This window comes from Nelumbo nucifera, chromosome 1 (genome assembly GCF_055504915.1).
Source record: "Nelumbo nucifera cultivar China Antique chromosome 1, China Antique-T2T, whole genome shotgun sequence".
Classification (NCBI taxonomy): Eukaryota; Viridiplantae; Streptophyta; class Magnoliopsida; order Proteales; family Nelumbonaceae; genus Nelumbo; species Nelumbo nucifera.
The window spans coordinates 37,697,734-37,722,470 of NC_142649.1; the positions used below are offsets into that span (position 1 = coordinate 37,697,734).

A 24,737-nucleotide genomic window follows, 5' to 3' on the forward strand; every position below is an offset into this window, starting at 1 on the left:
TACTGCATTCAATTCCAACCATTCCCCAACACCTGAACCCCAGCTTTCAGACTTCTCCCGTAACCCAAACTCCTCCAGTTTAGTTTCTTGAAGGCAGACCACATCCGGCTTAAGCCTTCTAATCAACTCTCTCACCACCATCCTTCTCCTATCCTCCCTCAATACCCTAACATTCCAGGAGAGGATTTTCATCCTTTTAGTCTTCCTTTCTTAATTACCTTTCTTTTTCCTTTTTTTTTCTCTTTTCTTTTCTCTCTTTTTTTTCTTTTCAGGACTACCACAGAATCTTCACCCTATATTTCTCCCTTGCCCTACGCTTCGCCTCCTTCCACCTCTATTTTCTTCTCCCTTTCTGCCCTTCTCCTCCTCTCCAAATTTTCGAAGGCTTTCCTCACAAATCTTTCCCCTCCCCAGAAAAACAGGCCAAAGGTTTTACCCACCTCCATCTCCCTCTCCACAAGCTTGTTAATGTCCACCTTTCTCTTACCCCCTTTATCACCCAGCAACAATGGACTCCTCCCTCCCTCGTCCTTCTCAACCCCTTCCACTTCCTTACCCTCAGACCTTTTCCCCTCCTCCTCCTTCCCTCCCCCTTTCACCCCCTCTTCTAAACTAGTCAGCCTCACCTAGTTGGACGCAGACCCTGCCGCAGTATTGGACTCTGATACTAACGCAAGGTTTTCTTCAGCTTTCTTTGTTCTCCTCGACATTGAACCTAGAACCTCCTTCTGTCTACTTCAACTAAAACTCCCTCCTCTTGCTCTGCAGTAGAACTTCTTCTTCTTTCCTCCTCCGAACTTGGAGATTACCCAAACCCTGTCAACTTTCGATTTGCGTTTCCCAATTTCCCTGCTTCAACCGTCTACCTTCCTCTTCCAAATTTTCTTTCCACTTTTACCCCTCCTTCCTTCTCAACCTCGCCATTGTGTGCTCTCCTCCCTCCATCATCCGTCGGTAGCTTCTAGACCCACTCCACCTCAAAGTTGTTACACGGGATAACAGGTTGACCCATGGGATCATCCCAACAATAGTGTAGAGCATACCTATCTTCACCTTCCACCATCACCCTGAGCTGATATTGTTCCCCAGCGAACTTGAGCCACATCAAATTTGGGATACAAGATGTGTCTTCCACCTCCACTAGGATCTTCACCAAGTCCATCTTATCCCAAGTTTGATTTTTCTGGTTGTAAGTGAGGAATCTTCCACACTTCTTTCCAATCTCTTGGAACGTCAGTACACACCACGCATGCAGGGGAATCCCATCTCCCACAATCCAGTAGGCGGTTCTGGAGTTTCCAGAATCAATCGCCCCTACCGGTGGATACCATCTCCCTAGGCGGAGCTCTACCTCCCCAATCTTCGATTGTTCGACTTCTAGCGCACCCAATCCGCTGCTTTCATACTGTGGAACATGAAGAGAATTAGACTGTCTCCTAGATTTCTGACACCCATCACTCTCTCTTGACCCCATTCCAAAATCGCCCAAGCTTCCACTCTCCCGGCATCTATCTCCCTTCCCACGAACCTCCCCACTAGACTGGCTTCGAAGATGTTCATTCTCTCCTTCATCTTTCCTACCTTCCTAACATCCACTCACACCTTCCCCCTCTCCTCCATGTTGGAAGGCTAGGCTTTCAACTCAGTCAAAGAGAAGGGAAAGCCAGGCTAGGCTTTCATGTGCAAGCTATTACTCAATATCACATGCAAGAAAATATTGAAATTGTGAAATGGCTTACCAAAATTAAAACCACCATGGTAAGACCTAGGAAAGGTTATAACAAAGTTTCCAAGCTCCTTGTAATGTTTTAATGAGTAACGTAAAAGAAGGAAAAGGGACACCCATATCAACAACGTAAAAGAAGGTTTGGACGAAGAAAAAGAACGAGATATGAGCGAGGAGGCTTTTCCTATTGGAGGCAAAAAGAAAAACCCTATAGATTTTAGAGCACTAGGTGGGAAGGTTTCTATTGAAAAAAAAAACACTTAGTTGGACTTTTGAAAGTAAAGAAGGGGCTCACACTGAAGGGGGAGGAGGTAGAGATAAAGAAGTAGGACGAGTTGGTGGGTTAAAGACTTACAACAAGAGAAGAGGTTACCATACTAGACCTCTAAAAGATGGAGAGGCAGTTTGGGGGAGTGATGAAGAAGAAGATGAGGACTATGACTCAAGTGGAGAGGAGATTTTGATAGATGAGATCCATGAAGTTAAAAAGCAAGTTAATGTGGAAAAGATCATAAATACAGCAGTTGGGGTGAACAAAGCCTTGGGTTTACTGGCTTTAGGGGGTGATGCTTTTACTAGAAAGATGTTTGAGGATCTGGAAGTAAGGTATCCTTTGCCCTCAAGGGAGTTAGATTTCAGATCTGAAGTTTTTAGCTCTAGTTTTGAACAGAGAACTGATAAAATTACAAGAGCCACCACTGATGAGGTTAAAATCTTGGAAGAAGATCAATTGTTTAAGAAGAATTCAGTTATGGAATTGGAAAGAATTAATGAGACTAGAGATTTGTTGGAATTTAGGAAGGACAGTTTGGCAATTAGAAGGTTCAAACATCAGAGAAAGCATTGCCAAATTATGATGTCAAGTATTTTTGCTAGACAAAAAGGATGGCTCTTTGGGATTGATCCAAGTAAAAAAATGTTGAAACACAAGAAGGGTCATAAGAGAAAGTAGAGGCTTCTGTTTTTGTTGTTCTTCAGGTGGAGGGAGATTTTTCTGGGTTGTTTTGATTGTGCTGTTGTAAGAGGTTATGAAGAGCTCTGTTTTGCTGGTCAGTTTTTTGCTTTTCAGGTTTGGGTCTCTGGGTCCAAGGCAGAGAGTTTTTTCTAATTATGGTTTTGTGCTTAGTGATCTTTTTGAGGTGTCTTAATCAGTATTTTAAAAGCACAAGGCGCAAAAAAAAGCACAAGGGCCAATTTGCACCTGAGGCGCAAACAAGACGAGATGCGCACCTCTTTGAAGCAAGGCACAAAATTACAAAAAAAAAAACTAAAAAATAAAAACAAATGTCAGAAATTTCAAAAAATGCAAAAAAAATCAAAAAAATATTAAACATAATGATAATAAAAAATATAAACCTAAATTTTAAAATAAATGTTTTAAAAAACCTATTATCTAAAATTAAAATACATAAACATAACATGTAAAGCATATTCAAATGAAAACTTCAAAATAAAAGTAAACATATAAAGCATATTCAAATGAAAACTTCAAAATAAAAGCAAACATATAAAGCATTTTCAAGCATGTAAAACCCACAATCTCTTTTTATCCTCAATTGCATTACTTCAAGTAGCTAATGTGATGTAAAACATATTGCATTCTTGATTCTATGAGTCGCCTTTGTACCACGCCCCTCAAGGCAAGCCCGATAAGTCCATGTTAGGGACATAAATTCTTATTTCTCACATAAAAAATAATGATTTTATAACTTTAATTGCCTTTTAAGAAGATATTTCATTGGAATGAATGAATGAACATTAGCAATAGGGGGTTCTCGGAGCTTCAGTGAGCAAGCGAAGCGAGCGAACCGGAGCGGAGTAGAACCCCCTATTTCGTAATGTTGTTTATTCATTCATCCTAATAAAATATCTTCTTAAAAAGCAATTAAAACTATAAAATCATTATTTTTTGTGTGAGAACTAAGGATTTAAGACCCTAACATGGGCTTGTTTGGGCTTGCCTCAAGGGGCATGAGTGAGGGTCCAGGGACGGAGCCCCCGGCCTAGCCGTTAGGGTAAAAAAAAAGGCAAAAGTGCAGAATTTTAAAAAGACGCACGCCTAGGCGCACCATCCATGTGCCTTTTGAAAGGGGTGCTCCTAGGACCTGGGCGAGGCGCATACCCTAAAATGCGCCTCGCCTGTGCGCCTAGGCACGCCTTTTAAATCAGCAGTTGGGGTTTTGGTTATATCCTCTTTTTTTCTTCTCTCTGACTCTCTCCAGTGACTTCCAGTCACCTTTCTTATATCTTTTCTTTTATTTTAATAATTTTTTATTACCAAAAAAAAAGAGACTATTAATTATGGGGATAAGAATACATATAGCTTTCTAAAACATAATAAAAAAAAAAATAACTCTTAAGCCAATGCAACTTGATTCCTTTGCACTACCCTCTTCACCTCAAATAAATCAGTTCAGGACAACATAGTAAAGGCCCATGAGGAACTTGCAAGCAGTGAAGAAGCACTTAAAGAAGGCAAGGTTTGAGCTTCATGTATTATGCAAAGATTTGGAGACCTTTTCTAATCAGCAACCACAGAGAAAGTTTCATTAACAATTAAAAAAGAAGATACAACAAGGAGTTGTGAACAAGTAAGTCCAATACAAGGCAAGCCACCCAACCCATATTACAATTGTGCCCAATAGATAAACTATCTTTGAACCCCTTGCTTAGCTAAGTTATCTGTCATGCTATTTGCAGATCTTCTAACTGAACGTACTTGGATATTCATGTCTTGATAGCCACAAGAATCTTCTAAAATCATTCCTCAGCTACCAAGTCACCCCCTCTCCTTTTTTCAACCATCCACAATTACTTTTGAAACCCCTTCAATAATCAGTCTATCAATATTCCCAATTCTTTGGCCTTCTCTACCCCGTAAACTGCTGCCAAAAATCCTGCTTTGACCAAATCACAATGCTCAATTGGGCTTGAAAATAAAGCACAAATAATGCCTCCCAAATCCCTAATAACTCCTCCCATACCCGAGGAACCCAGATTACCCATACTACAACCATCTAAGTTCAACTTCTTCTGACCAACCATTGGGGGTGACCAAACCTCTAGAGATTTTTGTTTCCTAGATGAAGAGCCAACAATTGCCCCCCAATTCCAGAAAAAGTCCTCCACTCTAAAGTTTGAAAAAAGTTTCAAGGTTTTTACCTAATGAGCAACTTTAAGAGTAATACAATCAATTAGCACCTCCAAGCTTCTCTCCTTTTCCTCGAAGATTCTTGCATTACTTTCTTCCCACACTCTCCAACATACCACTACCCTTGTACACCTCCACAAAATCCATCCTCTTTTTCTGTGCTTCTTAAAATAGAAGGGCTGAACAGTCCATCCAAATTGGCAGGAGGGTTCCACCTAACAAATATTTGAAGATCTTGGAAACAATAGCATAGAAAAGTTCTTTGATAAACAGATTGCAAAAGAAGATGGCACTATTGAAAATACCTTCAACATATCCACTAAGGAGGAATCATTTAAAGACAGCTCCAACTTAGATGAGAATGCGGAAGAGATATCTATTAGTTTTCAGATTAGATATGAAGAAGAATGGAGAAGAAGAAGATTGAGAGGAATGGGTTGAAGCACTGTTCACAACCCCTAATCTTATCATTTATATTAGGGTTACAAGAAAGAATACAACAACAAATCTTCCCCTGATTAGTAGGCAGGAAGAAAGAAGGAAATTACATATTAGAACATGAGTTGGATTAGTAGGAAGGGAGGAGATATCACTTACACACTTGCAATTTGCAGATGATACAATCTTATTCTGTGAAGGTGGGAACATGAGTTGGATTAGGAAGATGAAATTGGTTATACAACTTTTTGAGCAAATTGCCAATCTTAAGGTGAACTTTGAGAAAAGTTGTATAGTAGGAGTGAATGTGGAGGGAAGGGAGATTAGTGAGTATGCAGGTACTCTAGGGTGTACAATCTCATATTAGATTGTGCATTACTTAGGCCTTCCCCTAGGAGATAACCCCAAGAAAGGAAGTTTCTGGATTCTGGTGGTGGAAAGATTTGAGAAAAGACTTGCTTCTTGGAAGAAGAATTCTCTCTCTTTAGGAGGAAGGACCACACCGAATAGGTCTACCCTAGCTAATCTACCCATCTATTTTATGTCAATGTTCAAGATCCCTGTAGAGGTCTCCAACAAACTAGAAAAGCTAATGAGGGATTTTTTGTGGGAGCCAGAAGAGGAAAAGAGGGACCATAGGGAGGGTTGGGAGGTGGTAACTAGAAACAAGAAGCAAGGAGGTCTTGGGATTGGGAATATTAGGAAAAGAAATATGGCTTTATTGGGAAGTGGATGAGGAGGTTCCCTCTAAAGAATGATAAGTTGTGGGCTAAGATAGTGCTAGCATTCATGGGACAATGGTTGGGATCCTAGAATTCTGGCAGGGACTATAAGTGCTTCTCCATGGAAACCCATCCATGACCTTCTATCAGTTTTCTCCCCTTGGATCAAGTATGATTTGAATTCAGGAAACCTCATTAAATTTTGGGAACAAACTTGGGTGGGGGATTCTCCTTTGATGAACCAGTTCCCTTTACAGATTTCATCACCCAGGCGCCTGGGCGTCCCATGGTCACCTAGCCTCACCTAGCCGCCTTGACAACTATGTTAGATGAGATAGCTCAAGGGGGAAAGAAAAGGTACATAACACAAAAGCAAACCAACGAATCCACTACAGGATCAAATGTGATTTCAAGAGAATCCCTGCGTGTACAAGTAAATGTAATGCACCCACTAATCCTAACCATTCATGATAACATTTGATCAAATGTGACTTCTTTTGTTGGAATAAAAAAAATTCAACAATCTAACCATTCATGATCAAACGTGTCCTGCCTGCAGCCATTTTATGCACAGTTTGGACTGAAAGAAACAGAAGAATCTTTCAAAATAAGACTTCTAATATAGATTGCTTGATTGCCTTTGCTTTCGGCAAGCTCATCTCTTGGGTGGCTGCGGCCAAGGGCCTCCAAGCTTCTATTCTTTGTTCTCGGTTGAGATCTAGGGACTTCCTTGAGTTATGATGTACTGTAGGTGGTTGTGTGTGTTTGGCTCCTGTCATTGGGGGCCTTGGTTGTAATCTGTTTTTTCAGTGTTTCTTGAAAAAAAAATTCATGATAGATAACAGTATACTCTTTAATATTCCCCAACCTAATCAACCAGGATCTATTACATGACCCTTCATGCAAAACCGTCGAATCGATCTCCTCAAGCTGCTATCATCAATACAAATGCAAACTAACCAAAATTAATTTCATAAGAATATCCAAATGATAGAATTTTATGATATATGCTCTAGAAAGCTAAGCTTTCCTTTTTTTGGTTCACTACTTTAGAAAGCTAAGGTTGCAGACAATTATAATTATAATGCCGTGCTACAACATCAAATGAATTCATTATAGTTCAACAAAATCACCAAAAACATCTAAGATCTCAACAATTGGACAAAAAGACCACTAAATAAACATAGCGCAGATCAATCGTAATTCCCAAATTACATCAATCACACCTCCAAAGACTTGAAAAAAAAAAGAGCCACTCGAATCCAGAGAACCAAAAAAAAATGATTTCTCTACGATTTACCTGCCCTAATTCCAGACGCTCCCGCCTTCTTTAACCCCTTCTTCTTAATAATGAAGCTAGCACCGATGAAGAAACTCGACGACAGTGCCAGAACCAGACCCTTGATGTTGTCCGAGGACATGCCCTTGTAAGAGTCCATCCAGCTGCGAGACGTTTCTGCCGCCATGACTGAAACCCTAGCACTCTTTCAGTCACAAAATCTTGGCTGTCCATTTCGCTAGATCCATGGCTACATTGATTCATGGGGTTAACTCCCCTCATCCTCTGCCATTGTCGTCTTCCAAAGCTCAGAAACAATGAACAGAGAAAGAAGCAACAAGAAGAGGGATGTTGGAGAAAATAGACGGTCGAGATGGAAAGTATTCTCCGATACGCTTCTCGAAGATATAACGGCGTCGGAGATAACAGAGAGAAGTTGCAGAGAAGAATGATAGCTTTGGAGATCGAAATCCAAGGAGGGAGATAGGAGCAACTGAAATCGGCGCTTCGTTAATCATTTAAAACCAGTTTTGTTTGAAATACGCTCAGTGCGTAGTACGCATATCTCCCTCTTCCATTGTCATGAGTCATGACACCCGGATGGTTGTGCTTTTGGCAGCCTACAAGCGTACACACGTACAACGTACTGCTGCGTCGGTCTGCTGCTGTCCACGTTCTCGTCGGAACAGCAAGTCTCAGCGGAACTCGATTCAGTACTCATAAAATTGTCATCACAGACTTATTGTCCTCACACGGTCATCACAGCCTTTTGCGACCGTACATGGATAATATCTCATAGGGGAAAGTACGGACAGGTCCAATTTAGAATTCTAAATTCGAGCCCAAAGCATAATCCGAAAACATATATAAGTCTACAAAAGTTGGGACAAATTCCTATGTAGGAATTATTATCTTGAATGATTTGGTGTCAAAGCCAACATTGCTTCAATGTCAATCTCTCATTTTCTTTTGAAAAAACAAAGGCTAAAATGCCCTTATTACAAAATATGACTCATTCAAAGAAGAAATTGTATGAAGAAAATGCAATCTCATCTTGGTAAATGTTTATCAAGTTGACATATATAGCCCATATATGCCAAATGGCTATTAAGGAGATGGTGTATACACTAATCAATACTATTATATCACTGTCCATAAGTTAATTATGATAAAACAATACTATATATTTGTGATAGTTTTCGCATATTCTCAAATTTAAAATTAACCCCTTAATCCCATCTTCGTAAAAATTTATTAAGTTAACACATATAAGTTCATATTTTCTAAATGGCCATTAAGGAGATGGTACAGACAATAACAAATGCTATTATGTCATTGTCCTTGAGTTGATTGCAATGAAACATGATGGTGCGCGATCTGAGTACTCCTACCTAGTAGAGGTTGCGCTCCTAACTGGCACCGGACAAGATACCTGCGAGGAAGAAGGTGAAGGATTCCCAGGGAGCTCTCCCGGTGGGAACACTCCGATGCTTAAGTCAGAACTTGGTGCAAAGCTGAGAAAGAGAGTTGCAGAGAAATAAGCTAAGAGTGGAGATGCGCAATTTTGCAATTACCTTTGTTCTTTGGGGGCCGAAGCTCTTATATAGTGGTGGCCTGTCAAATCAGGCATAACCGCCTCTGATTCTCTGTCGCAGCCGTTACTTGCTAGGGCTGCACAGGTAACTGTTGTAGAGTACGGCCCTGCCAAGCGGGGGACACCTCTCAAGGTTGGTAGGCACAACGCCGTCTGGCGAGAGACGTGGGTGCAGGGCTCCAAGTTTGGCAGGTATGGTTGTCAGACAGGAGATCTTCTTGTGATACGCCGAACTGTTTTTCCACGAGCTGCCTTGCACCGAGCTACCCTGTGTCAAGCTGCAGGTGCCGCATCGAGGTGCTTCTACCCGAGGTGGCCTACTTATGTTTGAGCGGGAATAAATTTATTCTTAGGAGGCTCCCGAGCTCACCCTGAAGTGCCTTGAGCTCAGGAGATTCCTATCTTGGGAGAACCTTAGCTCGGGAGATTCCTATCTTGGGAGAACCTTAACTCGGGACGCTTCCTTGGAAGAATCATAGCTCAGGGTGTTCCCTTATTGAGGAGGAGCTCGGGGGCTCCTTACTAAGGAGGAGCTCGGGGGCTTCTTTACTTGGGAGGAGCTCGGGATAATCAGAGTGTCATTTGGTACCGAGTTGCCACGCTGGATCTTGGCAGACTGGTCGTGCTGAGTTGTCACTTATGCTGAGTCACGTCCACATGTCCTCTTATGATGAGGTCGGGTCAAATCACCCTCCATCAATTGCCCCCCACTCCCCAAGCCAGGGGTCCTGACCTGGTGTGGGGAGTTCACAACGTGACAGGTGGATTTGACCTGAAGTCTAGGCTGCCTCGTGAAAATTCATCGGTCAAACCAGTTCGTTGTTCAGCTCAATCAAGGATAACGCGGGTCATGTACAGTTCACGCGTGGACATCATGCGATATATAGACTCCGCGGACGTCAAAAAATGTGCTAAACTGATTTCACCTTGGGGGTCGCGCAGCCGGTTTTCTTGAGAGCCGTTAGATCGTCTTGATCTCAACTGTTGAATCTCGGACATACCGGCTATAAATAGGGGGACCCCCGTCATTTTCTCCGCCATAAGTTCACTAGCACTTGACATGAGGTCGCGTCTAAGGTCTTCAGCTCGGGTTCTCTAGTTTGTCTCTTTTCCCGGCTCGGTTACTTTTTCTTTGGTGAGTCTCCCTAGCGACTTCTTTCAGTTCATTTCCAGTCTTTTCAGTTTCGTAGTTAGCTTCCCTCAGTTCAATTCAGTTTGTAGCTATGTCAGACCATAGCTTCGACAGTCTCTTAGACGAACCCGAGGTAGGTGCCCCGGCTCAAGTAGATAGTCTCTTACATGAGCCCGAGGTGGGTACCTAGGATCAAGTAGGTGCCTCCGAGGCACATTTCACCTACGATATGCGGAAGACCTCGGGTAACCCGACATCCACCTCTAATTGAGGTCGGATACCATATACGTTTGGTCCTTCTACCATGACAATAGACAGGCTTAGGAGCCTGATAGCCCGGTACAACCTTCCTAGGGAGTACACCTACCTTCTTCCTGCGAGCGACTTCCCTTGGGAACACAATCATGATGAGATCGTGATTTTTGGGGAACAGCTCGCGGTCGGATTCTGCCTTCCACTGCACCCCCTAATTGTTGAAGTGTTAAATCATTTCGATGTAACCATAGATCAACTCCACCCGAACTCTGTCCAGAACGTGGTCGGTACAATTTCTCTCTGCTTCGGTTACACCCTTCCTCTTGACCTTGACATTTTCTCTTCTATCTTATCGATAAAGAAGAATGCATCTAGTGTTCTCCCTGAGCACAGACGGACCTACTACCTGTCCCCCCGCCTAGGCTTCAAGTTGTTACATAAGCTTCCTAGTAAAGTCCCAGCCTGGAAACGGGACTACTTTGTAGATCGTAACTCTACGGGGTGGCCCTTCCCTACTCACTGGAGGGTGGCCATTCAAGACTCTGGCATTAGGCTGGACCGAGATACAAGCGAGATACTTCAGTCTTGGGCGGAGCTTGGCTTCGACTACAAGGACTACCTCACCGAGAACAAGCTCATCGAGGCCGGTCTGAGTCCCGGTAGGTCACCTTGTGTAGAGTTAGTATTTTTCTTTAGTAGTCAGTTTCTACTTCTTGGTAGCATTACTGACGTTGAACTTTGTTGCAGGTCCTATGGGCGATTTAGTGCAGAAAAACTCTTCGGAAAGATGAAGGGGAGAAATAAGCGAGCTGCAAAGAGAGCTTGCATTGAATCTCTACAAGCTCCTACCCCGAAGCCCGAACAGCCTGCTATAGCTCTGGTGATTGACCTAGAGGGATCAGAGAACCTCCCACCTTGGGAGCCCGAGGCAATTGCGGAGCCTATTCCTGAGACTACAGAGCCTGCTCCCAAGACCACTGCAGAGCCCGCTCTCGTGCCCGTCACTTCCTCAGGGAGCGAAGGAACAGCTCGGAGCATCTTGAACCCGCAACACAGCCTTCGGAAGAGCAAAGAGGTTGTGTACGCCGAGGAGGTCTCCGAATGGGCCGAGCTATCTTTTTCTCATTTCGGAGCTCGGGCAGCTACCCACTCTATGGTGGTAAGTTCCGTTTACTTCAAACTTCTGCAATTGTTTCCTTACTGGTGCTAACTGTTATTCTCCTGACATGTAAACTCTACCGTGCATGCCTTGACTCTCCAATCTGAGAGGTACCTGAAGCGAGCTCGGGCTGCCGAAAACTCAGCCCGCGTAGCCCACTCCGATTTGAAGCTAACTTGCGGCCAAATCCACCAGCTAGAGGTCGATGTGCTAGCTCGGAAAGAGTTAGTTACGTCGCTGATGTCAGAGAAGGAGGAGTGGCAGCGCGAGAAGGAAGAGTGGCTACTCGAGAAGGAGGAATTGTTGCGCAAGGTGGAGAACCTCGAGGCAGATAAGGGGACTCTAAAGCGCCAAGTAGAGAACCTCGAAGCCGATGTCAAGGAGTGAACTGACATCCTTCTTGGCGCTATGGAGGAGGCCAAGGTCAAGGCCGTCCAAGACCACATCATGTCGGAGGAGTTCGACGGGGTGATGGTGGATGCCTACCGCAAAGGCTTCAAGCTCAGTCGGTGGTTGATAAAGCGCGAGTTCCCATAGCTTGATGTGAGCGCCATCACCACTTCGCGAATCACGGGAGAGGTAGCCTATCAAGCCGCCGAAGACCCGGACTCTAAAGAGGAGGACGACGAAGACATCGAGGAGGCCGGTGTTGCTGCCGACTAGGTCGACACTTTTGCGGAGGCCCCAGGCGAGTTCCCCAAGTAGTTTGAACAGTCCTTCTACTTTGAGCCTGCGAGCTCAGTTTTTCCTTCTCCTTTTGTAAAACCTTTTTGTAATGAAAATAACTTTTTGCCAAGTGTTGTGCAATTTACTTTATTAGCCGAAGTAATTATTTTACCCCGAACTGTTGAGCTATCGAGCTAAGTACCCGAAGTTGAGGTTTCTCAACTGTTGTTACCCCGAAATGTCTCCCAGTACTTAGTAGGGGTAACTTTACGATATACACCGAGGTGAGCAACATAGTAGGATATAAGCCCGAACTGTCTGCACCCGGGCTACTTAAGTTGACATCGATTGTCCCTAACGGGTTCAACCTGCTATATGCCGGGGTGGGCTATGCATCATAAGGTTCACGCTCGAGCTGCCTACACCTTAGGCATTACCAGTACTTAGCCTACACCGATGAGGCAACTAGGTCTTATACGGTGCCGAGGTATTTCGTTAGCTCGGTGCTTTATCCCTTAGGCTGGGGGAGCGACTTATAGTCTACTCTCCTAGAGTTCGCCCATGCCGAAGTGGCGACTGAGCGCCGAGGTCCTTAGCTCGGTGTTTTGGCCCTTAGGCTGGGGGAGCGACTTAATAGTCCACTCCTCTGGAGTTCGCCCATGCCGAAGAGGCGACTGGGTGCCAAGGTCCTTAGCTCGGCTTTTTGGCCCTTAGGTTGGGGGAGTGACTTAATAGTCCACTCCTCTGGAGTTCGGTAATTATAGGTAATACTGCCTCAGGTTGACAATATTCCATGCTCGAGGTACCTGCTTCCCTTCTAGGGTTTTGAGCTCATACTTGGTAGGGTCCTTCCCAATTTGGCCCGAGCTTACCAACACTGGGATCAGGTACCATGACTTTACGAAGGACCAGGTCTCCGACGCAAAGGTTCCGCTTCTTGACCCTGGCGTTATAGTACCGAGTGGATCAATCCAGCTCGGCTCTGCTTGTACGACAGGACCGACCTCCTCTGTCCCCCTGAGAATGCTAGGCCGAGACAAGTTCTCTATGTACGCGGTTCTCATGGTATTATCATTTGTGCTGGCTAACCGGGACAGGGCATCGGCCTCTGCGTTCTCAGATCTTGGGATTTGCTTGATGAAGTGGGACTGGAAGTCGAGCAGAGCCTCTCTTACTTTGGCTAAGTAGGCGACCATGGTTGGCTCGTGAGCTTCATATTCACTTGTGACTTGGTTGACGACGACCTGGGAGTCACTGCAGATGACGATGTGCTTGGCTTTCACTTCATTTGCTCGTGCCAACCCAGCAATTAACGCCACGTACTCCGCTTCATTGTTGGACGTAGTGAACTCAAAGCATAGCGTATACTCTAGTTTCACACCGCTTGGCCCGTACAGAACGATTCCAACCCTGCTGCCTTGCTGATTTGATGAGCCGTCCACGTAAAGGATCCAGGGATCCTCATCCCAATTCGGGATCCAGGGAAGTCGCGCTGGTTGTTCCCTCGCGGTGTTCGGGCTTGTACTGGATGTCATACTCGCTGAGCTCGATGGCCCACTTCGTCAACCTACCAGAGACCTTAGGCTTGAGTAAGACTTGCCTCAGAGGCTTATTGGTAAGAACAACGATAGTATGGGCTTGGAAGTATGGACGAAGCTAGACTTGCCTCTGAGGCTTATTGGTAACAACAACGATAGTATGGGCTTTGAAGTATGGACGAAGCTTTTGATCTGCAACAACTAAAGCATACGCCAACTTTTCGATCTCTCGATACCTCGTCTCTGCCCCCTGCAACACTTTGCTAACATAGTAGATAGGCCGTTGGACCCGATCTACCTCTTTTATTAGTTCCGAGCTGACTACCTCGTCACTCGCTGAGAGGTATAGCTCCAAAGTATCTCCCACCTCGAGTCGGGTCAAGGTTGGGATGCGGGCGAGGTACTTTTTGAGCTCATCGAAAGCGAGCTGACAGTCTTCGGTCCATTCGAAGCATTTGCTTTTAATTTCCTTGAAGAAAGGCAAGCAGCGATCTGCCGATCTGGACATGAAGCGGCTTAGGGCGGCTATGCGGCCATTCAACATCTGAACCTCCTTCGATTTCTGCGGTGGTCTCATATCTAAGATTGCCTTAATTTTTTCAGGGTTAGCCTCAATGCCACGTTGGTTGAGGATGTAACCTAGGAATTTACCCGAGGTGACACCGAAAACGCACTTGTTCGGATTTAATTTCATATTAAATTTATGCAAGATTTCAAAGACAGAATGTAAGTCTTTGGAATGTAGCCCCGATATTTTTCAGCTCAAAGGGCATGACCTTGTAGCAGTACAGGCCTAGCTCGGTTAGGAAGGCTGTTTTTTCTTCGTCAGCAGGGTCCATTCTGATCTGGTTGTAGCCCGAATAGGCATCCAAGAAGCTCAGCAACTCATGCCCTGAGGTCGTGTCCACCAAATGGTCGATCCTGAGGAGTGGGAAGCAATCCTTCGGGCAGGCCCGGTTCAGGTCGGTATAATCGACGCACATGCGCCATTTACTGTTAGCCTTTTTTACCAGAACAGGGTTGGCCACCCAGCTCGGGTAATGGACTTCCTTGAAAAAACCGGCTACGAGGAGCTTCCCGACCTCCTCGTCAACTGCTCTCCAACGCTCCGGGGCTAGGTTGCGTTTCTTCTGTCTAACGGGCCTAACTACAGGATCAGTGTGCAGTTTGTGAGTGATGATGCTAGGGTCTATGCCGGGCATCTCTGTCGCGGACCATGCAAAAACATCTAAATTTCTAACTAAGAAACTTACCAGTTGAGATCGTAGAGGCTCCTTGATTGAAGCGCCGATCTGGAGTGTCCGAGCTGGGTCCTCTGTTGAATTTGGCACGGAAACAGTCTCTTTCGTAGGTGCATCTCGCTCTTCACAATGCTCCACAAGTCTTTCCAACTCGAGTTGATCGCCTCATGCTACCCCAACTCCGAAGTCCGTGGGGAACTTCATCGCCAAATAATAGGTGGAGACCACCGCACGTAGAGCATGGGTGATGGGCCGACCTATTATGGCTTTGTATGGGGAGGGAGTTGCGACCACCAAAAAGTTGTGGTTGAGTCTCACTATGCTAGGCCAAGTGCCGACCTCCATAGGTACAGTGATTCTCCCCAAGGGCCTGACTTCCTCTCCGCTGAAGCCCACCACGGTAGTACTTGCGGGCTCGAGGTCGCTCTCTTGGAGCTAAAGCTTGTCGAACGCGGCTTTGAAGAGGGTGTCTGCCGAGTTGCCGGAGTTGACGAGGACGCGCTTCACCTCGAAATCATTGATCCTTATCTTCATGACGAGCGCGTCATCGTGGGGGTAGAGGACTCCGCACGCGTCATCCACGGTGAAGAAGATCAGTTCCTCTGTCTTTGGCCACTTCAGGGGGTTCTGCTCTTCCCTTCCGATCTCACGAGCTGAGACCCGAGCTGCGGCTGAGGTGCAGCCTGCGACAATCGATCCTCCAGTGATCATGTGTATGGTCCCCCAAACGGGCCTCTCTTCATGGGGAAGCTTCTACAGCTGCTCGCCTTGTCTGCTACTGGAATCGGGAGCATCTCTACCTTGCTCCCCCTACCGTCCTATTTTATTGTCATTTTGTACAAAATTTCTTAAATATCCGCGATGGATGAGCATCTCTACCTTACAACTTTCGGTACTATGACCGTGATCTTTATGAAAATTACAATACAAATTTTTATTTCTAAGACTCGGGTCCCCTCTCAACCGAGGTGGCCACTTCACGTACAGGGCGTCCTTGATCGCCATGAGGATCTCGGCCCGCTTTGCGTTCAGAGGTGTATAGTCGGTCCTTTCTGCTGGAGGAGCTCAGAAAGGCTGACCTGGCCTTCCTCCTCGAGCTGGGTCTTTCTTCTTCTTGCTGTCCCCATGGGTCGAGGACCCAGATTCTCTTTTCCTCTCTTTAGGCAAACATTCATTCTTCTGGTTAATCTCATCCTCCATCTCCGCGGCTTACAGTCTTATGCCGGTTGATAACTACATGCCACTTGAACTCCTTGTGCGTTATGCCTCTCTTGGCTGCTATGAGCCGCATTGCGGGGTCCAGGTCGGGTATCTATAGACAAGCGTCATTAAACCGCTTGATGTAGCTACGGATAGACTCCCCTTCCCTCTGGACTATGCCGAGGAGACTTTCTTGGGTTCTCAGGCATCGTTTGTTGGTGACGAAGTGGGAGGTGAAGACCTGCACGAACTGTGCCCAACTTTTTATTGTCCTGGGTGCGAGGTTCCTGTACCACGTGCGGGCTACTCCTTTGAAGGTGGTAAAGAAGGCTACGCACATGTAGGACTCGCTTGCCCATGCCAAGTGCATCTGCGACTGAAAGACATCCACGTGATCATTCGGGTCGAACGACCCGTCATACTTGTCCAGGGAAGGTACTTTGAAGTCCTTGGGCATTGGAACGGCCAAGAGTTCAGGAGACAGAAGGGATGGAACAGAGAGGAGCGGAGTGGTTTTCACTTCACCCGACGTCACAGGTGGTGTGTCGCAGTTCGGCGAGCTCGGCGATGTCTCCGATGCTTCTTTGCGGGCTCTGCATTGGCGCTGCTCGCTTCTGTGTTGTTAGGAACGGTTCTTGCAGGGATTGGCTCGGACTGCTGACGATGACTGTGGATCGGTCCTTGTTTGGAGTCCGCGGCAAGGACCTTGAATCGGTTCTCAACGAGCGGAGCCACGAACTCGGAAAGCTGAGGTAATGCGGGTTTGGGAGGCTGAGAGTTCCCAACCTGACCACGCGCGAAGAGCTAGGTGTGACCGGATTCTCCCTCCTGCCGCGGGATGAGATCTGGCTCTTGGGAGGATTCTGGGCCTGGAAGGTCTCTCCCCGGCGAGAGGGGCGTTCATTCCAGCGGCGAGGCTTAGTCTGCTGCAAGGCCGGATGCCGTGGTGGAATCGGCGGCTGGTTCAGAGGCAACAGGGGGAACTGCTGCTAGTAGACATGGTGTAGAGCTTGTTGCTGGTACAACTGAAGCTGTTGGACTTGTTGCACTTGAGCTTGTATGGCTCGTATGCAATGCATCAGATCTTCAAGTTGGTTTGGTCTAGCTACTGGGGGAAGAGAGGGCTCAATGAAAGAGGTGCCTACCACGGAGGGGAGCGGAGCGCTCACCGATGCCACGATCTGAGGCACGTTCAGCGTCGGGACCCCATCCACAGAGAGAGGAAGGGTGAACTGTCCGACACACACTGTAGGGAGCTGAGGTTCAAGGGAAGTGTTTGTGCCTGAGTTGCGCCCAACGTTCTTGGAGGAAGCCATGGATACTAAAGTTGCAGAGTTTGGTGGAAGAAGGCTTTTCGAAGCGGTTCCCATAGACGGTGCCAATTGATGGTGCGCGATCTCAGCATTCCTAGCTGGAAGAGGCTGCGCTCCTAGCTGGCGCCGGACAAGATACCTGCGAGGAAGAAGGTGAAGGATTCCCGGGGAGCTCTCCCGGCGGGAACACTCCGATACTTAAGTCAGAACTTGGTGGAGAGCTGAGAAAGAGAGTGGCAGAGAAATAAGCTAAGAGTGGAGATGCGCAATTTTGCAATTACCTTTGTTCTTTGGGGACCAAAGCTCTTATATAGCGGTGGCTTGTCAAATTAGGCATAACCGCCTCTGATTCTCTACCGCAGTCGTTACTTGCCAGGGCTGTGCAGGTAACTGTTGTAGAGTACGACCTTGCCAAGCGGGGGACACCTCTCAGGGTTGGCAGGCACGACGCCGCCTGGCAAGAGACGTGGGTGCAGGGCTCCAGGTTTGGCAGGTACGGTTGTCAGATAGGAGGTGGCCTACTTAGGTTTGAGGAAGAATAAATTTATTCTTAGGAGGCTCTCGAGCTTACCCCAAAGTGCCTTGAGCTCGGCAGATTCATGTCTTGGGAGAACCTTAGCTCGAAACGCTTCCTTGGAAGAATCTTAGCTCGGGGTGTTCCCTTCTTGAGGAGGAGCTCAGGGGCTCCTTACTGAGGAGGAGCTTGGGGGCTCCTTACTGAGGAGGAGCTTGGGGGCTCCTTTACTTGGGAGGAGCTCGGGATAATCGGAGTGTCATCTGGTACCGAGTTGTCACGCTGGATCTTGGCGGACTGGTCGTGCTGAGTTGTCAGTTATGTTGAGTCATGTCCACGTGTCCTCTTATGATGAGGTCGGGTCAAATCACCCTCCATCAAAACATATTATCAAAATGAGGATGGCCATGTTCTCCCCGATGAACTTAACCAATACCTTAGACCCATCTTAATAAAATTTTACCAAGCTAGCAATTAGGGTATATAATGCCGTTATAGGAGGATAACAAAAATATAACACCACCATACCTAGTATATCTTTCTTCCATTTCCAAACAATATTACATATCTATAATGTTTTTTGCATGTCTTTAGATTTAAAATTAGCATGCTAATTCCATTAAATTTTTACCAAGTGACAATGGTCCTTGAATAATTAATATTTTTATGTCATTGTCCTTGAATAAATTGTCATGAAACGTACTATCCAAGTGACAATGGTCATATCCTTCCCAATGAATTTAGCCAACATATTGAATCCATATTAGTAAATTTTTACCAGGATAATATTAAATTCATATACAATCATTATGTGAGAGCAATCAAAGTGTAATAACACAATTATGTCTAATATATTTTTTGACTTATTATTAAACAAAAATAAACATTTGTTATGACTGCCACATATCCCTGCACTTCTAATTAATCCCATAGTTCCAACTTTGTAAAGTTTTATTAAGTTGCCAAATATAGTTTGTTGCTGCCAAATGGAATGTAAAGAGAAGTTAGCAAATGGGGCATTCAAGGCTAATGTGAATAGACAATAACCATTGCTTTATATGATAAAAACAAACTATTATATTTCAAAAAGAAATTAAAATAAAAAAATTACTAATACCAATGGGCTTAACTAATACCATAGATCTATCTTTGTAAATGTCTACTTGATTGGCAATTTGGGCATTCAAGACTTCAAGACCAATGTTATGAAGTAATCAATATGCAACTTATAACATGAAAGTCATCCCATAATAAAAATCAAGTAAATCTCTTCTATTTTGCTAAATTGGTAAATTTGTACTAAGATAGAAAGAATACCTGGTTTGAGATAGGGGTGCAAGTTGGGTGGGTTGGGCCTGGTTTATGGTCAACCCGAGCCCGACCCTAAAATTTGGGCTTAAGGCTTGAACCTAATAGGGCTATAATCGGATCGGACTTGGATCTGATATAGATTTTGCTACATCCAATCCGATTACTGATAACATACATCTGAATCCTAATGGGCTCAGATTGGATATGGCTTTAATTTGACTTTGCTTTAAATTTTCTAAAATAACAGAAAGAGTAAAAAATTACTTATTTTTTAACCATTATATATAATTTATTAATATAAATATAACACACTAAATTTATTATATATAAATTCACATATAATATAATTTATAAAATATATTTTTTATTTTAAATATAATTATATAAAACTTATATATTAAAATTAATAAATATTATATTATAATCGGATTGGGTAGGGTCAAATCTGAATGCGATCTGATTATTAATCAAATGTAGATTGTAACATATCAATTCGATCCGATTACATATATACACCATCCAAATCCAAGATAATTGGATCAGATGTCGGATCGGGCCTCGAGTTTTTGGGTTTCGTTGATAGGCCTAGAACCTGAGGTCAAGCCTGATCTTTCCAACCCATGCCGAGCCTACATTATAATTTGATGCACTCGGGCCCAGGCTCGAGTTGCTCAATGAACCCACTCTAAAATTATATATAGATATTTATTTATGAAAATATTTATGTATGTATATGTATATGTATATATATCATATGTATGCAAAATTTACATAGTATGTATGTATGTATGAATGTGTATAGTTAAGTTGGGCTTAGGCCACGTTCAGGTTACCTTATGGGATAGTCCCGGGCCCGACTTGAAAAATAAAAAATTTGACTTATTGAGCCTGAGACCAGCTTGAGGACCGAAAATCCATACCTAGCCTGTGTAAAATTTTGGGCTGGAACCTCCTAAGCTGCACCGCTAGTTTGAGATAGCTTATGAGCTCACGTTATAGAAACACAAGAGGGAGAGAATGCAATGATTGGAAAAAGAAGAATTTTGAAGAATTCAAAATTCTTAATGGCCATTTGGCATATATGGGCTATATGTGCCAACCTAGTACACATTTACCAGGATGAGATTGCATTTTCTTCGAACATTTTCTTCATCGAATGAATTATGTTTTGTAATATGGGCATTTTAGTCTTTGTCTTTTCAAAGAAAAATGGGAGGCTAACATTGGAGCAATGTTAGCCTGACACAAAATTAGTCAAGACTATAATTCCTACATGGTATGGAAATCTGTCATAATTTTTCAAAAAATGGAGTTATATATGCTTTTGGATTCTGCTATAGCTAGGCTGGAATTCGGAATTCAGAATTTGGCATGTCCGTACTTTTCCCATATTTTTATGGGGAATTTATCGCTTATGTGAAGGCATAAAAATTACAAGAAAGTACACTGCAGTCAAATGCAGAATTATGAAATTACAACCCCCATAGTCTACTAGTAGCCCCCCTATAAACCACATCCTTCTCGTGGATTTGGCATCAATCTATGATCAGATTTATCCCACCTGTACGGTGGGGCTAAAAATTTTGAGGTGGGTTGAATAGTCATTCTCCCTAAAAATTAACTCCCAAAACCACGATACTCATTTAAAAAATACGGTTTTTTATTCTTTGGAATTTCAAATCTCCATTCACTCCATTGGCCCACATTCATGTCACCCTAATGTTGTAACACTATTTATGAACTACCCAAAATGCCCCTTTTACCCTATGACTTTTCCATTGTTAGAAAATATCCAAAATACCCCTCAACTACCCCAAGCGGTAAGCAGTAAATTCCCCTGTTTGTAATTTTTCTCTCTGCTCCCTATTCACTTTCGTTCCAGCCTCCAACTAAACGAATGTCCTTTTTCCCTTGCATCGGCATTCTACCTATCAGCATTTTTACTAGTGTCACCTGTAAACCTTTGCTTCTTGCACGGACACCGACAGAAGACTGACAACAAGGCGAACTTTCTATTCTTCCCTGGACTACACTCAAACAAGATATTTCAACTAAATTGACTACATGAAGTTCGTATTGCAATGTTAAAAAAAGGGCAATCTCATGCTACCTATTGCTTGTTGTTGGAAGAGATAACTAATGCTGAAATTTCTTTGGATTACGAAGAATAGTTCTTACCGACCTAATATTTTTTATCGAAGAAATTAGTTTTCCATCTCTTGTTTTTTGTCTAAAATCTTGCGTCTACTCATTCAAATCCCACCCATTCCTAGTCCATATTTTTTATGTTCAGTAATTTGTATGTATGTATTTTTGTTGTTTGACAAATGTTTTGTAGATTTATAATTTCGTGAAGGTAAATATTTTGAAACCAATGGAATCGATGGGAATTTGCACCAAATATTCACCAAAATGTTTCAATGACTTTATTTCAAAGTTGTTGTTAAGGAGAGAGCACATAAATTCAATTTAGGTGGTGAGTATGTACCATTTGCCAATTGGGACATTGCACTAATCTTGGGATCGAGGTTAGAAGGACGTCCCATGATCACGGACATGTACTCATCTACTCCAAAGTTCATTAGTTGTTTGTTTGGAGTTAGAGTTAATTCATCCGCACAACTGTTGCTGAGCACAGTGGAGGATAAGCTTCTTACTATAGTGCACGAGGAATCAAATGAATCAATAAAAGATGTGGTGAAGTTGATTCTCTTGCACCTTTTCGGGTCAATTTTGTTTCCATAGGGCGGCCCCGGGTGAGCCTTGTTTGAGCCAATTTTGTCAATGATTTGGCACACATATCAGAATATTCATGGGCATGGTGTGTGCATCAATTCATCGTACATGCCTTAATCGTGTTGTCAGAGGTGCGGACGAGCCTATCGATGACGGTTAATGGTCTTATTCAGGCACTTTGTTTGGTTGTGTTGCTGATTTATTGGTGTGTACCTGTACCTCAAGCCTTTCTTGATCATCATGTTTTGTTTTGAGTGTAATGGAACAAAATATTCTTCAAGTACTATTGGAAACACTATCTGTAATTCTATTGCAGGCATGGTTGTACGAGCATAGTACAACATTTAGGCAATCAAACCCCACTGCTAGGACACAGTTGCTTAACTGGCCCAACATTTACACTAAATGGATCTTGGATCCAGCCATCTTATGAAAATCCAAGAACTGTGGGCAGATGCAAGATTAGCCCATCAGGTATTACCCTCAATGGTCTTACACTGTGGGCAGTGCACAACATGACATACATGATGCTCCCTACGGCTGAGGCATAGGGAATCTCTTTCATGCCCTCAATCTCCTCGGGAGTCTTGGGACACATACCCATGGAGAGAGTGACTCCGTGCCTGAAAGGAATATTTTCTTTGTTGGAGTTCTCCATACTGTATCTCTTGACTATTTTGTCAATGTAAATAGATTGGGATAATCCTATTATCCTCTTCGATCTATCTCTATAGAGTCGAAGTCCCAAGATATAGGTGGCTTCTCCAATATCTTTCATGGAGAATTGTTGTGAAAGCCATAGTTTCACCATAGTTAATATTACTACATCATTCCCAATGAGTAGAATGTCATCTACATACAGAACCAAGAACGTTACCTTATCTCCACTAGTGTTCCTGTAAACACAAGGTTCATCCGGATTTTGCTCAAAGTCAAACTATTTGACAGTAGAGTCAAACCGGATGTTCCAACTCCTAGAAGTTTGCTTTAGTCCACATATGGATCGGTTAAGTTTGCATACCATGTGTTCCTGACCTATAACAATGAATCCTTGCGGTTGCTGCATATAGATATGTTCAGTAAGATTTCCATTCAGGAACATGGTTTTGACATCCATTTTTCAAATTTGGTAGTTATGGTATGTTGCTACAGCTAGCAAGATCCTAATAGACTTTAGCATAGCCACCGACGAAAAGGTCTCTTCATAGTTGATTCCCTCTTGATACTGTATCCTTTCGCCACAAGACGAGCTTTATAGGTCTCAATGTTACCATCTAGGCCCTATTCCTCTTGTAAATCCACTTGCAACCAATTGCTTTCACCCCAGGGGGTGGGTATACAAGAGTCCAGACCTTGTTAGTCTTCATCGAGTCCATCTCGACTTTCATGGCATCTACTCACTTCAGGGAATCTATGTCTAACATAGCTTCCGCATAAGTCGTGAGATCCTCACTTGTCGTGACTTTCACCAAGTAACTTTCTTGGTCATAACCGTAATGAACTAGAGGCCTAGATACCCGGGTAGACCTTCTAGGTCGAGTATCTGGAGCTTATGGGACATCTCCCACTACTCTTGGGCTCTCCTCATCAAGAACAACTTCTTGCTGAAGATTCTCCAGGATGCAATTTTCTTCCAAGAAATAGGCATTTCGACTGTAAAACACCTTTTGTTCTTTCGGATTATAAAATAGGTAACCTACAGAGCCTTTTGTAACCTATAAATAGGCAACGACTGGTCTTAGATTCCAATTTGCCTGCACTTGTTCTTTTAACGTGTGCAGGACAACCCCAAATCTTCAAGTGTCTCACACTTTGTTTCTTATCGGTCAAAAGCTCATAGGGAGTCTTCAGAATGGATTTGGTTGGAACCCGGTTCAGCACGTAAATCACAGTCTCCAATGCGTATCCCCAAAAGGATGTAGGTAATTCTGAGTGGATGAGAAGTGATCGGACCATATCCAATAGGGTCCGGTTCCTCCTCTCCGACACATCATTTAACTGTGGTGTAGCAGGAGGGGGTAATTGTGATACTATCCCATTGTCCTTTAAGTAGTCCCTGATTCGTTAGAGAGATACTCACCACCTCGATCTGATCAAAGGGCTTTAATTTCTCTTCCTAATTGTTTCTCAACTTCTTGTTTGAACTCCTTGAACTTTTCAAAGGATTTAGACTTATATCTCATTAGGTACATGTAACCATACCGAGAATAATCATCGGTAAAGTTTATGAAATAAACGTGTTGATTACATGTCCTAACATTCAAGGGACCACATACATCAGTATGTATCAGGTCAAGTGTGCCTGTAGATCTTTCAGGCTTACCGGTAAATGGTCATTTCGTCATCTTACCCTAAAGACAAAGTTCACAAGTTGGAAGATCTTCTACAGTTAGAAAATCCAATGGACCATCCTTTATCAACCTTGTGATACGATCTATGTTAATATGGCCAAGTCGGTAATGCCACTGGTGAAAAAATGGTAGGATCCATCGTATGGATGCCAAAAAGGTTGTGGAATGGGTGGGCGAATTTCAAAAATTTCCTACCTTTCTTCCAACTGGGAATCACATTCCCATATTTTAGAATCAAAATTCAAAGATCCTATTTGAACCAAACCAGACCAGATCTGAACCAAATCAAGGGAAGGGTTATACTTGATACGGAGAATCAAAATCTCCCAACGTCGGTGTTCACGCCCAAATAAAGATCCAAGATCTGCTCCCGCTGAAGATAACGCAGCGATGGGGCAGAACCAACAGTGT

General features: G+C 43.8%; 1 protein-coding gene across 1 annotated transcript in view; it reads right to left on the reverse strand.

The window, feature by feature from the left end:
- LOC104608310 (putative magnesium transporter NIPA4) overlaps window positions 1–8,235 on the reverse strand; it is a 34,739-nt gene extending 26,504 nt beyond the window's left edge. Inside the window, exon 1 of the mRNA XM_010274260.3 lies at window positions 7,338–8,235. Within this exon, the coding sequence (XP_010272562.1) occupies window positions 7,338–7,503 (166 nt within the window). The 5' untranslated portion in view covers window positions 7,504–8,235. The remainder of the gene's footprint in view (window positions 1–7,337) is intronic.
- Between the last annotated feature and the right edge of the window lie 16,502 nt (window positions 8,236–24,737).